Here is a 14335-nt window from a genome sequence, read left to right as displayed (position 1 = left end):
GGAAGATGGCCAAAGGACCTCTGTGACAAAACGATGAAACCGTTTCAAGTTTGGACTCGTTAGTTGTGTCTTGATGAGGGCTCTTACATTATTATGGAGCCATTGCGGAGCCACTACGGAGCCACTGCAGAGCCAATGCGGAGCCGATGCGGAGCTGATGCGGAGCCACTGCGGAGCTGTCCTGTAAGAAGATAGTACGTACCTGCGGCTACGGGTCGAGCCACCACTAGCCGCACGCAGGCGCCGCACTGCCGCAGCACCGCCGCTGCCTGCCACGATGCGGGGCTGATGCGGAGCCAATGCGGAGCCAATATGGCTGAGCCGCTGCTGAGCTAAGGATGGTACGCACCTGCTTGGGCATGGGAGCCGGTCGAGCGACCAGTAGCCGCACGCAAGCTCCGCATTGTCTAAGCACCGCCGCCGCCTGCCGCGCGCACATGCCCACCACGCAGACGGCGCCGATGCGGAGGAGCATGTCGCCGCTGCGGAGACGCCCATCCTAAAACAATGAGATTTTAGTTATCATCATCATCATCGTTACATTCCCTCTAATATGGTCGAGTGAAGCGATGGCTGGTTCACTCGTCATGTCTGTGAACAGGCGCTGCTTTCGGGGACTGGTCAATCCAAGTTATTCAAATTTATGTATGCGAGTCATTTCTACTAGTATCTTAATATGTAAGTCTAGATATTAGCACGTCACTACCTTGTTTAATATACCACGCAATCTTGTATACCCATTCTTATAAGATACACCATACAAGAATGCATGGTAAATTCAGTGAACTGCTCCTGAATCGAATGTACCTACTACCACAGAATAATAATAAGTACTACGTACAGAAGTTTTACTTCGCGAAGGTATTTAAAAAAATGTATTCTCAATGTCATTAACAATATGGTGTAATTTAGCCTGTCTCAAGAGTCAGGCACCATTTTGTTGACAAACGTCAGTGATCGGTACTGCGCCGAAGCTATAGGGCTGACTTCGGTAAAATGATGTGACGTGAGGTGCCAAACTGCTGAAAACGGCGGAGGAACTACATGATTTAGCATGAATTGTCATGAATAATATTAACTACTTATTTACCTCAGTGTCTTGAGGCAACTTAAAAAAGTACATTTTGTGTTTTTATTATTATTTAGGCAGTTAAATACTGCACAGTATTTAGTACACCATTTTCTTTATTTTCTTCCATCATACACAAGAATACGCGTGCGTGAGTCAATGTTCGCTCGTATGTGAGGCCTTGTCGAATAGTATCCTGTAGGTGGGCCATCGTGCGTGTTTTGTTTTCGATGTAAACTCGCGGAGATGAACAGGCCTGCTACTACTACTATTTCTATTTATTTATATTAACCGGCAGACAGTGGTGACTGAGTTTGTTGCGGCGCTTCTTCTCAGCACTTGCCAAATGTTGGTCTCGAAGCGCTGGTAGGGTAAAAAGATTATGAGACATGTAGAGGCTCCTTAAGAGCAAAATGACGATTTGTAAGAACTATTTATTAGTCCAAACAAATAAAGAAATTTTGACTTTGACTTTGAATCTCAGCCATAGGACGTCCACTGCTGAACATAGGACTCCCCCAATGTTTTCCATGCTGCCCGGATGGTAGCGGCCTGCGTCCAGTGCCTTCCTAGATTTTATTTAGGACAAAGACAAAAACATAAGTACATTGACAAACAAACATCGCGAGGGTGCGCAGAAGTTTCTCGTCTTCTCTTTACAAAAGACTAAGAACTCACGGAGTGATTTTTATCCTTGCTCGCCACGGAGGAGAAACCACTGCTTTTTAAATCCGCGATTATTATTTGCAAACCATGTATACGTTTTCGTATGAATGTTGAAATGACCAGCCACCGCGGCATGCCTGTATGTAAGTCACCCTATGAGTTCTCAGCGTAGGACACTTTATAACTTCATTTATTAAGCAACATAACGCCAATACGCACACCGCGCTTATAATGCAGGAGTCGGAGACGCCCTGCCTGAAAACCACATTCATTGACATAATGCTAAAAGGATTCGCGGAACGACTTTCACGCGATTTTTACGAAGATCCCTAGTTTAATTTTATGACTAATCACAACCTACCCACGATATGGTATACAAAATACAACAAAGTCACCCCACACCCCTACATCAAAGTAAGCTTAATAAAAAAAGAAGCTATAACATCGAAACTATAAAACCATTCAATTACACATCACTAACTAATCCAGCTTAGCCCCGACACGACGAAGTTCGCAACAAATATCGCGACAAACATCGCGAACTCCGCGACGCGCCTAATGGCTTATCCCTGTAGCCGAGTGATGGGACAATAACGACATAAACCGGTATCGACATATTGGAAATCAATTATGGGAGTTACGTTATCGGCGAAAAGTAATTTAAAGGTTTTTCTTGGGAAAAAAGAAAATGTGTTAAGAGTTTTTTGGTCTTGTTTATGCGTTGATCAAACGAATTTTCTTGGATTAATTTAGTATCACGTAGTTGTCAATCGACAACGAACACGATAAATAAATGTTTATACGAGTAATTGCCTATTTTATAAATACACACACATACATACAAGTAGAAAATGCTCAATTTAGGCGGTCTTATTACAAGAAAGTATTTCATATGACGTCCACCCACAAGGTGGACCGACGACATCATAAAGGTAGCAGGAAGGCGCTGGACGCAGGCCGCTATCAACCAGGCAACATGGAAAGCATTGGGGGAGGCCTATGTTCAGCAGTGGACGTCCTATGGCTGAGATGATGATGATGATGATGATGATTTCATATGACCCTGGAGAAGGTAGTTGTTAATTCATTTTTGTACATGAATACAAGAAAATCCTCGACTCCTCAGCATAAACGTTTTGTGTTTGTCTGTCCTAATATTTGTCCCTAATGGGACCTGAAGAACACTCTACCGCAAGTACCGTCGTACAACAAGGCCCTAGGCTGCCGTTCAAATCTCAACTTTGAATACAAACTGCAAATGTACCCGAGATGTACTTACAGATCTATGTGGTTAAAGGTTAGTTTCGATAGAAGAGACCTTGGCTTAGTGAATAGACATTCCTGTATAAATGAAGAGTCATCTTATTTTCTTTAACTAATTACGTAAAGGATCCCAGACAGTGTGGCTCGCTCCAGAGCTTTGTTTAGGACCTAAATCAATAACCGATTCCTAAACTTTGGGCAGTCGCAAACTTATTAGTAACTTATAAGACATCGGAATCTAGTATATCTTATAGGTTATCGAGAATAAAAAGGCTAATAATTACAGCATTTATCAATTTTTAATAGATTCAACACCATTTCAGACATTACAGTACTCTGCTGAAAACAAGTGAATCCGGGTGAAGCTCGCCTCCACCTTCGGCCTGATCATCACTACCTTCAGGTGAGATACAGGCCAAGAGCTTCTTCATTGTGGATAAAAAAAATAACTTGCGTAAATCTCAACCTCTTTCTTTTTCATCCAGCGGTTTATCATATTGATGTCATCAATGGGGTAGAAAGACCGAACTTTACAACTTAGGGCTCGTTCCCATGGTAATCCAGTTTAGCGGCATCCAGTAATCCCGCAAAACTGGACTGTCATTGTGAACACTCATAATGTGCGCTTGAAATTCGAACGAATCGGTTTTTGCGGGAGACTACAAACGGGAAATTCGTGTAAACGTTCATAGATTTATGAATACCTACTACTAAATGGAATCCTGAAAAAAACTAAATGTCTCCATGGCCAGAAGTATGACCAGAAATATTTTAAAACTTTGCTATTTTCAAAAGAAGCCCAAACAAACATCGCAAAATGTGTAAGCTTTAAAAAGTTACTGAAACATAACATGTACCTACGTTTCAGAGTTTATTTAACGAGATTTACGTAAGAGAGGTCGTCTAACGGGAAGTACCCATAAACCATCGATAGAACAGTAACAATGACATCACTAGCGATAACTTTAATCTCTCAGTTTACGATATCATAATGCGCCGTCGACTATGTATGAGCGACTGGCCTCGTTGTAAAAGTATATTGTCCCATAATGTAAAGCAAATTGATGAGTAACGCGGTTGTGTGGTCACAGTGGGTAATGGGAGAGAGGGCTAGTTAGATGTTAATTAATAATATACCAGCTGTGCCAGTAATTTGTACAATCAATATAGCCTATGGCACTCACAAATAATGTGGCTTTGTATTGGTGAAATAATTTTCAAATCGATTAAATAGATTCAGAGATTACCCCCACAACCTCATAAGCTCACAAACTTTACCTCTTTGTATACATAGACTAGCTTTCCGCCCGCGGCTTCGCCCGCGTGGAATATCGTTGTTAAATTTTCCTAAATTTTCTTTGCTATAAACCTCACGGCGCCCGAGACCTTTCCAACGAATGCAAAACCGTGGAAATCGGTTCGTGCGTTCTGGAGTTATAGCGTCAGGGAGGAAAACCCGACTTATTTTTATATAGTAGATTAAAGTTCTCTGTATCAGTTTGAGAGAAGTCAAATTCAGTTGCTTCCTTACACTTTAGATAAAGTAGCATTCAATAGATAGAAAGAAAGTATTTATTTGCAACTGTCTCAATGTTTCTTTGCCAAGAACCATCTCCAAGTAATTGAACAAAAGGTTAAAAACAAACTGCTCGAAAATTACTCAGATATAACATGGTGAAAAAGGACTAAAAAGTCTGTTAGACCGACTGAAGATCCTTGTACGTACACCTATGTAGGTCGTCGTTTCAGCCAAATGACGTCCACTGCTGGACAAAGGCCTCCAAGCCCCTAAGCCCCCAAGGCTTTCCACAATGATCGGTCCTGTGCTGCCCGCATCCAGGTTCTTCCCGCAATCTATACCAGGTACACCTATGTAGGTATAACATCGAAATTATTGTTTGGTAAAGGTACGTGAGGAAATTTTTTACTTGATGGGAAACGTTATGCCATTAAGTTAGATTGCAGAAAACTTTGACAGATGCCTGAAGACCAAAACAAAACATTCAACTTATAAAGAAACTGAAAGTAAGTTTGACTATCAATCAAACACTCTTCTCCTTATGTAACACTAGCTTTTGCCCGCGGCTTCACCCGCGTGAAATTTAGTTTGTCACAGATTGTCATAAATTATAGCCTATTATGTTATTCTGGGTTATAAACAATAATACTGTAAAGTTTCATCAAAATCCGTTTAGTAGTTTTTGCGTGAAAGGGTAACAAACATCCAGACATCCAGACACCCAGACATCCAGACATCCAAACTTTCGCATTTATAATATTAAGTAGGATTATGGCGATGAAAATACATATCTGAATCTGAAACTACTGTCTACTCACGGACATTGCCCGCGGGCGGCGTGACCGGAGGGAGCGGCGAGCGTTCGGCGAACGAACGAGCAATGTTCGGTTCGCGAGCGAACATTGAGGAAGACGATCCTGACGCAATCTCTTCAACGATCTTGCACTAAACGGTCTCGATAGTCTTGTAAATTTATACTGAATAGATAATTAATTTCATACAGTCCACTCTTTTCATTTATAAACTTCCACTACACACACTATCGAAGTAACAACAACTTTTGTATGCTCTGAAATGGCTAATCACGTTTTTGTATACAATGACTCTACCGTATCTATCTATACAACGATATTTCCCAACACATGATGTTTATCGGTAACGTATATCGATAATAACTAATGTGCAAACAATACAACATCGTCAACTTAATTGCTCAGTAAAACAGAAAGCTTTTGCAATCTTTTGTATTAATTACGATGAAAGAAAGAAGTTAGGCTTGTTCCCACCGAGACATCCCGTTTTTTGCAGGACCACAAAGGGCAAAGTAAAAAATATTAAACAGTAGGTACCTACTTACAAATCGTCAAATATTTTGCTCTTAAGGAGCCTCTACATGTCTCATAATCTTTTTGCCCTACCAGCGCTTCGCGACCAACATTTGGCAAGTGCTGAGAAAAAGCGCCGCAACAAACTCAGTCACCACTGTCTGCCGATTGATATTTAGTAGTATATTTACGTTCACATGAACATCCCGTTTGCCACTTCCCGCAAAAAACCGGACCGGTTGAATTTGTAATTCGTATTTCAAACTTACATGTGTGTTCCCACGAATGTCCAGTTTTGCGGGATCCTACATTACTGAGGCCCGATTCAACCAAACATTTATCCGAGAATAACTCCTGGTACAACTTATTGACAGTTTCAGTATGGTAATGGTATGTCAAAACTGACGATTTATTCCGAGATTAAAATTTACTCTTTTTTGGTCGAATCCACCCTGAATCCCGCAAAACTGGGATGCAAAACTGGGATGCCGTGGGAACTAGCCCTAACAAGTAATCGTGTAACCCAAGTGCCGGGCTTTATGAGCCACTGTAAAGGCTGACATGGCTCATCAACAGAATACTGCCAGAGATAGTAACCGGGAATGATGGCACTATGCTACGGAATGATCATTCGTAGCTGAAGTATAAACTTACTGTCAGTAATTAAGCAAATGGGAAACGCGTCTTGATTAATTTGTATAAATGTTGGCAAATTGGTGCAACTTTAGGTACGCAAAAGTTTGTGCAGTTGGATGGAAGGACGTTTGTTAATCCTTGAGACGCAAAACTACTGAACTAATTTTAAGTACAGTCACGGAATGAAAAGGTTCGTCAGTTTTCAAATTGATTCCTTCAACGAATCGCGAGCACATATTACCTTTTGAAACTATGTTACAGAATAATCTCGAGTTAGAGAAAATAATCTTTAACTGTTCGTCAGTAAAGTTCAAAATTATTCGGATCAAAGTTGTTTGACGATTTATCTTGTCAAGAAGATTATTATGATTGATAAACTAAAACCTTCTTGTTGGTTCAACCTGCCATTATTATTTCTATTAAATAAAAAAAACTATTGTCAATTGGTCAATGTCATCATTGCATTGCACTGATGGGATAGAAAAATAAACAAGCAAAACCTTATTTGTTAGCAAACGTCATATTATTTATTTAAATGTTAGCAGCACTGTTTCTTGCACTGTTATGTTGGCAGGTTTGACTCTTACAGTACCTATAGTCTATCCAATATAGCTTGATTAGAATGACGGCTGTCAAACGAATGTGACTAGTGCTGGGTATGTTTCGTACGGTTCACATAGATGTATCGATAAGTTTTACAAAAAATGAGATAAAAAAATGCACCCAATTTTTCTTTATGTCTTCATTCATAAAAATGACAATTATGATTTAAATTTAAAGACAGTAAAATTTAAAATTTCAACCTAAGTCGTAGTCATTATCATCAGTGTTCTTCAGTGGTTTTTTCCTCTCGCTAGAGGGCGGTGGGCATCTCTTCTAGAGCAATGGTGCTATGAATACCCAAAAAATTACCGGTGATTGATTTCCGATGTTTGATTATCTAAGAATGAAATGTTTTTTGGTTTTTAATAGTGAACATTTAGAAAAACGTACAACTTGACTTAAATATGTTGAAAAATGAGTTAGAAAAAATATTTGTTAAATATGTTAAAAAAATAGTTTTAATTTAATATGACATTTGTCGATGTGTCCCAACACTAACATTTTTGTAACTCGAGATAACCTTGTAGAGACGTCGTTAATACTCTAGCTTGATTTTTATAATTTCGAATTACTACTTATTGGTGTAATTTAACGCTGCATTTACACGAAATTAACATTTTTATTGGAAGCACTGTCGTCGAAAATATTGTTTGTAGGTCAGACGTGAATTATTTCTTGTCCGCCAATATTTAGCTCTCATTGATCGCTACTACAAAGTTATGTCGTTACTTTTGATGGCAGCTGTCATTCTAATCAAGCTATATTGGATAGACTATAGTGCAAGCGAAAACCGACACTAAGGTGACGAACCTTTTCATTCTGCGACTGTACATAATGGATGCAATAAAATATTGAGTATTGAGTATTACTAAAAGTTAAGTAGGTACTACACTAAACTTTCCGGCATAATAAATAAGTAGGTACCTACTAACTAATAATTACTTTCGAGTCATGAAATTACATTTACAAAGTTTAATTTTCAGGGAAATACTTTTTAACCCCGTTTCAGTCCCATCAACCCCTCGTTGTAAGTTTAATATGCTTGTGATTACCACAATAAACAGTGGCGGCAGAGTTCGAACCCGCGTCCCTCGAATCTCCATTCGGCCAGTCCAACACCGACATATGTATTTGCCTATGGTTGCTTTATGGTATGGTGACTTTTGTGGCTCTCTTCTTTAATATAAAGAAAATATATTTTCTCTAAACACAAACATAGCCTGTATCTGTACCTAAGTACCTACCTACTTAACATCAGCTCCGACCTCGTTCCAAGTTCCAAAGAGCGAGAACTCTCACAACAAAGATTATTTTTGCCGCGCTAGTGAGCGCGTATGGTCATTCCCGGGTTGATTGATGTGTTGTTACGCTTGTACTAGTGCTGTTCTATAGTCTATAGTTTTCTGCTATAGATAAATTACTACTGTAGTTACTTGTACAGGAGTTCTATTGATGGGAAAAAAGTGGGATTGGGCTCTTATAGATGGATTTATTGACTGATGCTTTCGTTAATGTTTTATGTAGTTTTATCACTTTATTTTAACAATTTCATAAGGAAAAAATAATGGTATTAAATGGTATTAAAGAGTACCTACTATATTTTTTGCGTGATAATTGATTTTTCTCAAGTTAATTTCTCAACTTTCAAAATGGCACATTGACAGTTTCAGTATGGGAAATATGTCAAAACTGACGATTTATTCCGAGATTAATATTTACTCTTGTTTGGTCTAAATCCACCCTTAGAAGCGTTACTGTACGACCTAACATTATGTAGGACTACTATACTTTTTTACTCGGATCAAGAGTCGGCCAGACCCACATTCGCCGTTCGGCTATAACAAGTTCGTTCATCGACAAAATCGAAACTTTACAAACAGCTCCCAGCACTACCCCGCGGCGTGTTCAACAACAAAGCCCTGACGTACTGCGGCAACAACGCGCTGTTTACGCGACGGAATTAGCCCAAATTATGAAACAACCGTTAAATTACACGTGGCGATAATAAGCTTTGATAAAATTATTCCGCCGGAATTAAATTTCGTATTTTTATAAACGATAAACTCTATCTGATATTCATATTCAATGATTGAGATTCTTGAAAGTTCACATTTCAATGTCTTGTAGACCATGGTCTGTATTACAAAACAACGCTCTTAACTGAACGAACTCAATATCAATCATAGAACCGATACCTGGGCAGACCCAGGTATCGGTCTAAACATTGAAATTGTATAGTCAAAAGCTTCAATCAAGTAGGTATGCTTGGAATTTAATTAGCTTCGTTCTGTAACACAATTCTCAAACATCTATGACCTGGATGTCTTTAGACACTAGTAAATAAGTATTTACTGAACAAGCATGCCCTATCTAAACTTTTAACTTTTTACCAAAAGGTAAATTCGAAGTCAAACCTAGACGCAGTTCCAAGTATAAAAAACTTATTAACAATAAATACAATTTTCTTCTGCCTTTCTCTTTTATTTTAAACATCTAAACTCTTTCGAGCTTACCTGGAAGAGATGGCTTCCTAACAATAAGACTGCCTAAATTGCGCCGTTTCAATTTGGAGTTCCTTTTACATCTGTTTTGTGTGGTATAATAAGTACAACAAAGTACCTAATATCTATATTCTATCTATCTATTCAATTTCAAACCCATAATTTTTTCTGTCCTAAATCACGAAGAATATTCTTCTTGACATAAAAAATGTGTATGATAATTCCCTCCAATTTGTGCGGCTTCAGCAAGATAAACTTCCCGACAGGACTCAGGAACATCGATTCTGCGATCGGCACCGAACCCATTTGCATGAAACGATCCCTCGAATCTGCTTTTCGAATTCAAAAATTAATATCTGGTTTGCATTGTTAATGCTCTGCTCTTACGTTTCTACTTCAAGTAAAATAAGGAAATGTTAATTGAATTATACATTTGGGGATGTTTAACTGTAACAACTAAAAAAGTCTATGTATGGCCTATCAAAATCAAATCTTAGAATATACGGGGATTTCCCCAAAAGCAACGGACATCTTTCGGTTGAGAGAAAATGTTGATATAATGAGACGTCCACCCACAAGGCGTTCATGCCCTTTAAAGGTTGCCTTGCCCTGGATGCCCAGTCAACCGGCCAATCTGGATAACTTTCGAGGGAACCCTATGATCAACAGTAGAACAGTTAAGATGGTGATGAGCGTGGGCGTGACACGTTAAATAATTCACGTCGTTGATTTGGGAAGGGAAACCTATAGTTAGAGAGATTCCACACGGGTGTTGACGTAGCGGTGTATTGTTACCGCAGATGCATGGCGTCGTAAGTAGAATCAAGTACTTATTATTATTCCGTGGTAGAACTAGGGAGTGGCACTGCTCCGCTGCAGCGATGCACCGCAACGTCAACTGTCAACACCCTTTTATCATTGCTTCTAACAAGCAGTACATCTTTTCTTAAAGTTTATTAGTTAAACCTTTGTTTGTCACCTGTCATCCGCTTTGCAATGGAGGGAAGTCGAACCTTAACTTCGCACTCCTCCTAAGTTCTTCTGATTCATTTCATTGCGGGTCCAATGACAGTTTAACTTTCCCCCTGGACAATCTTGACTTTCACTGGTTGGGTATTTATGGCGGTCAAGCTGTAGATCCTGGCTACACAGGAGTTGCAGCGGTGGGAATGAGAGGTGGGAATAGTCCCGTAAGCAGTGGACGTGTTTCGGCTGAGAAGGAGAGCATATACAGGGTGGAATTTTGTAATGCCACCTGGAGGAAAAGTACTCTTAATATTGTAGATAGAAAAAATTTCTCAAAGAAAACATTCCTTTATTTTTTAAAAGAAAGAGAACTGCATTCAACATTTCCAAAAAATTGCTTGCCACACCCGGGAATCGAACCAACTAAAATCTGTTAAAAATTACACCCTGTATTTTTATTGCATCGATCGTTAGGGTCAAGTATAAGGATGAAATCTCTCTAACAAACTTAATAAATCAAATGAAAGGAAATACACTCGGCATCAAATAAATCGCACCTCCCGCGACAAGCACTTTCAAACGTATGCATCCCCACTTCCCACCAAAATTGGTACCATTTGAAAGCCTAGTTCTAAACCTCATTTCATTAAAGCAAAGGTTTTTACCCCAAAAACGTGTCATTACAAGTAGCCAGACTCACTTCTTCAAAAAATAGGTAGTTACGCTATAGCCATTTTTATGACTATAAAACTGTTAAGTTGGGATTAATCGCTATCCATCTGTTAAAGAGGACACGTGAGATCTTTATTTGGTTTTATAACCATAAAAATTGGTCTAATTGATCCCAGAGGTGAGCCCAAAGTGAGGTCTATTTTCAAGTCACATTTATGGTATATGTTAATCATTTATTTAGAAATGAAATGTATTTTTCTTTAAGGATATTTATTGGGCTTTCAAATAACACCAATATTGTTGGGGTACCATAATTGTGTCAGAAGAAAATCTTTAAAGTTCGCGTCGCGGAAGGTGCGGTTTATTTGATGTTGAGTGTACATAAAATCTTAAATTATTTTAATCATGTCCAAAAAATTGTATGGTATGGTAGTGAATTTTCGAAAATTTTTCGAAAATCTATGAATGCAGTTCTCTTTCTTTTCAAAAATAAAGGAATGTTTTCGTTCAGTAAAATTTTCTATTTGCAGTATTAAGAATACTTTCCCTCCAGGTGGCATTACAAAATTCCATCTTGTATACTTAGATATACTGACCCTGTCGGCGACGCCGCCGGGGAGGACGCTCTTGACGAGCACGCCGGAGGAGCGGCCGCCGACGATGCCGAACGCCAGCCCCGAGCCGTCGTTCACCAGCTCCACCACCTCCACCTGCGCCCATTCGCCGAACACTTGCTGCCGACAAACGCATAGCATTACAAAATAGAATAAAACATAGCTCAAACTATACCAACTTGCTTAATAAGAACCTCAAAGACAAGTGTAACAAAGTCAAGAAAGAGACGAGACGAGAGGTCTGCAACCGTGGACAAATTGGGCATAGGCGGTAATCGGGTGAAGGCCTCGCTACACCGGTACTTCCTCTATGCTCAGCGAGATGGACATTCGTGGTTATTTTAGTGGGTAGGCCCTGCCCTTCTGGCGGGGAGAGCCCCTCTTATCCCGTTGCCATGACCACAGCGGCGGGTATGCAGTTTTATGCATTTTTTCCACGTAAAAAAGGACCGGTCTGCCTGGAGACGCATGATACGGAGGGCCGACTAAATAAAATTTGAAAGGGCTAGGCAAAGAAGTATACCTACTTGCTTGCTCTTTAGCAAACTGCTCATCTAAAAGTACCGCAGTTCTTTGAGGAAACTTGATCAGTTTCACACGAGCCAAATGGGAGTGCAGTCAATTAAAAACACATTATCACTCCTTTGCCTCGCGTAGTCGAGTAATCATCTCAGAGTCACTTAGCGACCTGATAGAGGGCTAAGCTTCTTGTTTCTCTGCCACATCACTAACGAATTTTCAAATAAAAGAAGAATATCGTCAACGTAGCACATAGCAAATTTTTTGGACAATACGATACTTCTTCTTTTAAGTATCTAAGAATGTACTTATTTATATACTTTGTAATTACAGGGAACATGTCACACAGGCTTATCAGTGTCAATTTAATCAAGCCTAAATACGGCAATCTTTGAACATAATATCAGTGTACTCATAATTATGTCCCAAACTGGACACTACGAAGCTAAAATAAGTGCCTATCTTATTACAGAGCTAGCGTCAATAGCCATGTGACCCTTTTCTAGTCCCTCGCGAGGATTGACGTGCCATTTGTCTTGTAAACGGGATAGCCTATCGAAAAGGACTGGGATTTTAATCGGATATCCTAATAAGATTAAAGTTCAATCACTCCAAAACACTATTCCTACGGAAAATTACTCGAGAGTAAATATAATTTTGTTCGAAGTAGGTACCTGTACTTATAAAATGATCTACAAAAGAATTATCTACTAATGTAACAATTATTGTAATAGTTAGATACTTTACATTGCTCTTTTAAAATCTTGAATTTAGTAGGTACACGATTTCGAGTGAAATAGCATGTACATTTCACAGTGAACCTCTTTTTTGCAATTTTGAGGACATACTTTGTTCTCGCATCCAAATGCTTCCTGTGATCTTCACCAGATCGTCGGTCCACCGATTGGGATGCCTGCCTACACTTCGTTTTTTGGACCGTGGTCGCCACTTAGGATATAGCTAGCGGGCAGCGCAGCACTAGTCGTTATAAAGATCGTTGCTTTTTTTCAGCAGTGCAAGGCATTTGATTGAAAGGACCACGACGACGTTAATAGCTGTCACAATGACAGTGAAGTACTGAACAAATCTTAAATAGGGTAAGCAGTGGGTGGGGCACATAGCTTGTAGATCTGATGGCTGCTGGGGCAGAATAGTTCTCGGATTGCGACAACAGGCCAGAAGACGTAGTGTGGGCAGGCCTCCCAGTAGGTGGACCGACGATCTGGTGAAGGTCTAGGGTTGCGGACAGCGTAGGACCGGTCATTATGCTTAGGGAAGGCCTTTGTCCAGCAGAGGAGATCATATGGCTGAAACGAAAAGAAAGTAAATAAAAAACAAACCATGATGCGCTTGATCCGCCGCTTGCTGTGTGGCCTGCGCGCGCAGTGTTCCGATCAGCTGACCTTCTCCGCCATCTTGTAATCTCACTGACAGTTGTCGCGGAAACAGCCGAGCGCGCCCGAGCACGTCGCGACAGGAACGCCGAATCGGACCACCTTCTCGCACATTTTCGTTGCAATCGTGTTTTTTGACGGATTGAGCGGAGGGAGTTCTGAAACAAAAAAAAGGAGCTAATTATTTTTAAACCTATAATATATTAATTCCAGTTTCAGCTCCAGTTTCAGCCTGCAATTAATACAGCAAAAATATATTCTTCAAACTTCTTTCAGAAATCCAAACGAATATTTTTTGTTTCGGTAAAATTCTACTAGATCCTAGGGAGATCGTGCGGAGAGTTGTATCCGCCTCTACAACCGATGTGAACAACGCCTCAACGTGACCACGACCGCTCTGCCAAGAGCGTAACGAATAAGAAGAAGAAGAAATTCTACTTTTGATATTTGTTTTCCATTTCAAGGTACGAGATCTAATGTAAGTAGGTGCCCCGGAGGTTAGGTACAGTGGAAAACACATCAGTCTCTATATTTTAGTTGAATAGTAGCACCAATTACAAATACATAGCATTGTTTGTACCAACACAG

General features: G+C 39.8%; 1 protein-coding gene across 1 annotated transcript in view; it reads right to left on the bottom strand.

Annotated features, from left to right (window-relative positions):
- LOC135083240 (uncharacterized) overlaps positions 1-13898 on the bottom strand; it is a 70954-nt gene extending 57056 nt beyond the window's left edge. The window contains exons 1-3 of the mRNA XM_063977979.1: positions 13694-13898; positions 11817-11954; positions 350-499 (exon numbers count right to left, since the gene is read on the bottom strand). Of these exons, the coding sequence (XP_063834049.1) occupies positions 350-499; positions 11817-11954; positions 13694-13696 (291 nt within the window). The 5' untranslated portion in view covers positions 13697-13898. The remainder of the gene's footprint in view (positions 1-349; positions 500-11816; positions 11955-13693) is intronic.
- Between the last annotated feature and the right edge of the window lie 437 nt (positions 13899-14335).

This window comes from Ostrinia nubilalis, chromosome 23 (assembly GCF_963855985.1).
Source record: "Ostrinia nubilalis chromosome 23, ilOstNubi1.1, whole genome shotgun sequence".
Lineage (NCBI taxonomy): Eukaryota > Metazoa > Arthropoda > Insecta > Lepidoptera > Crambidae > Ostrinia > Ostrinia nubilalis.
Note: the sequence above shows the minus strand (reverse complement) of the source record. Positions and strands in the feature narration are given on the sequence as shown.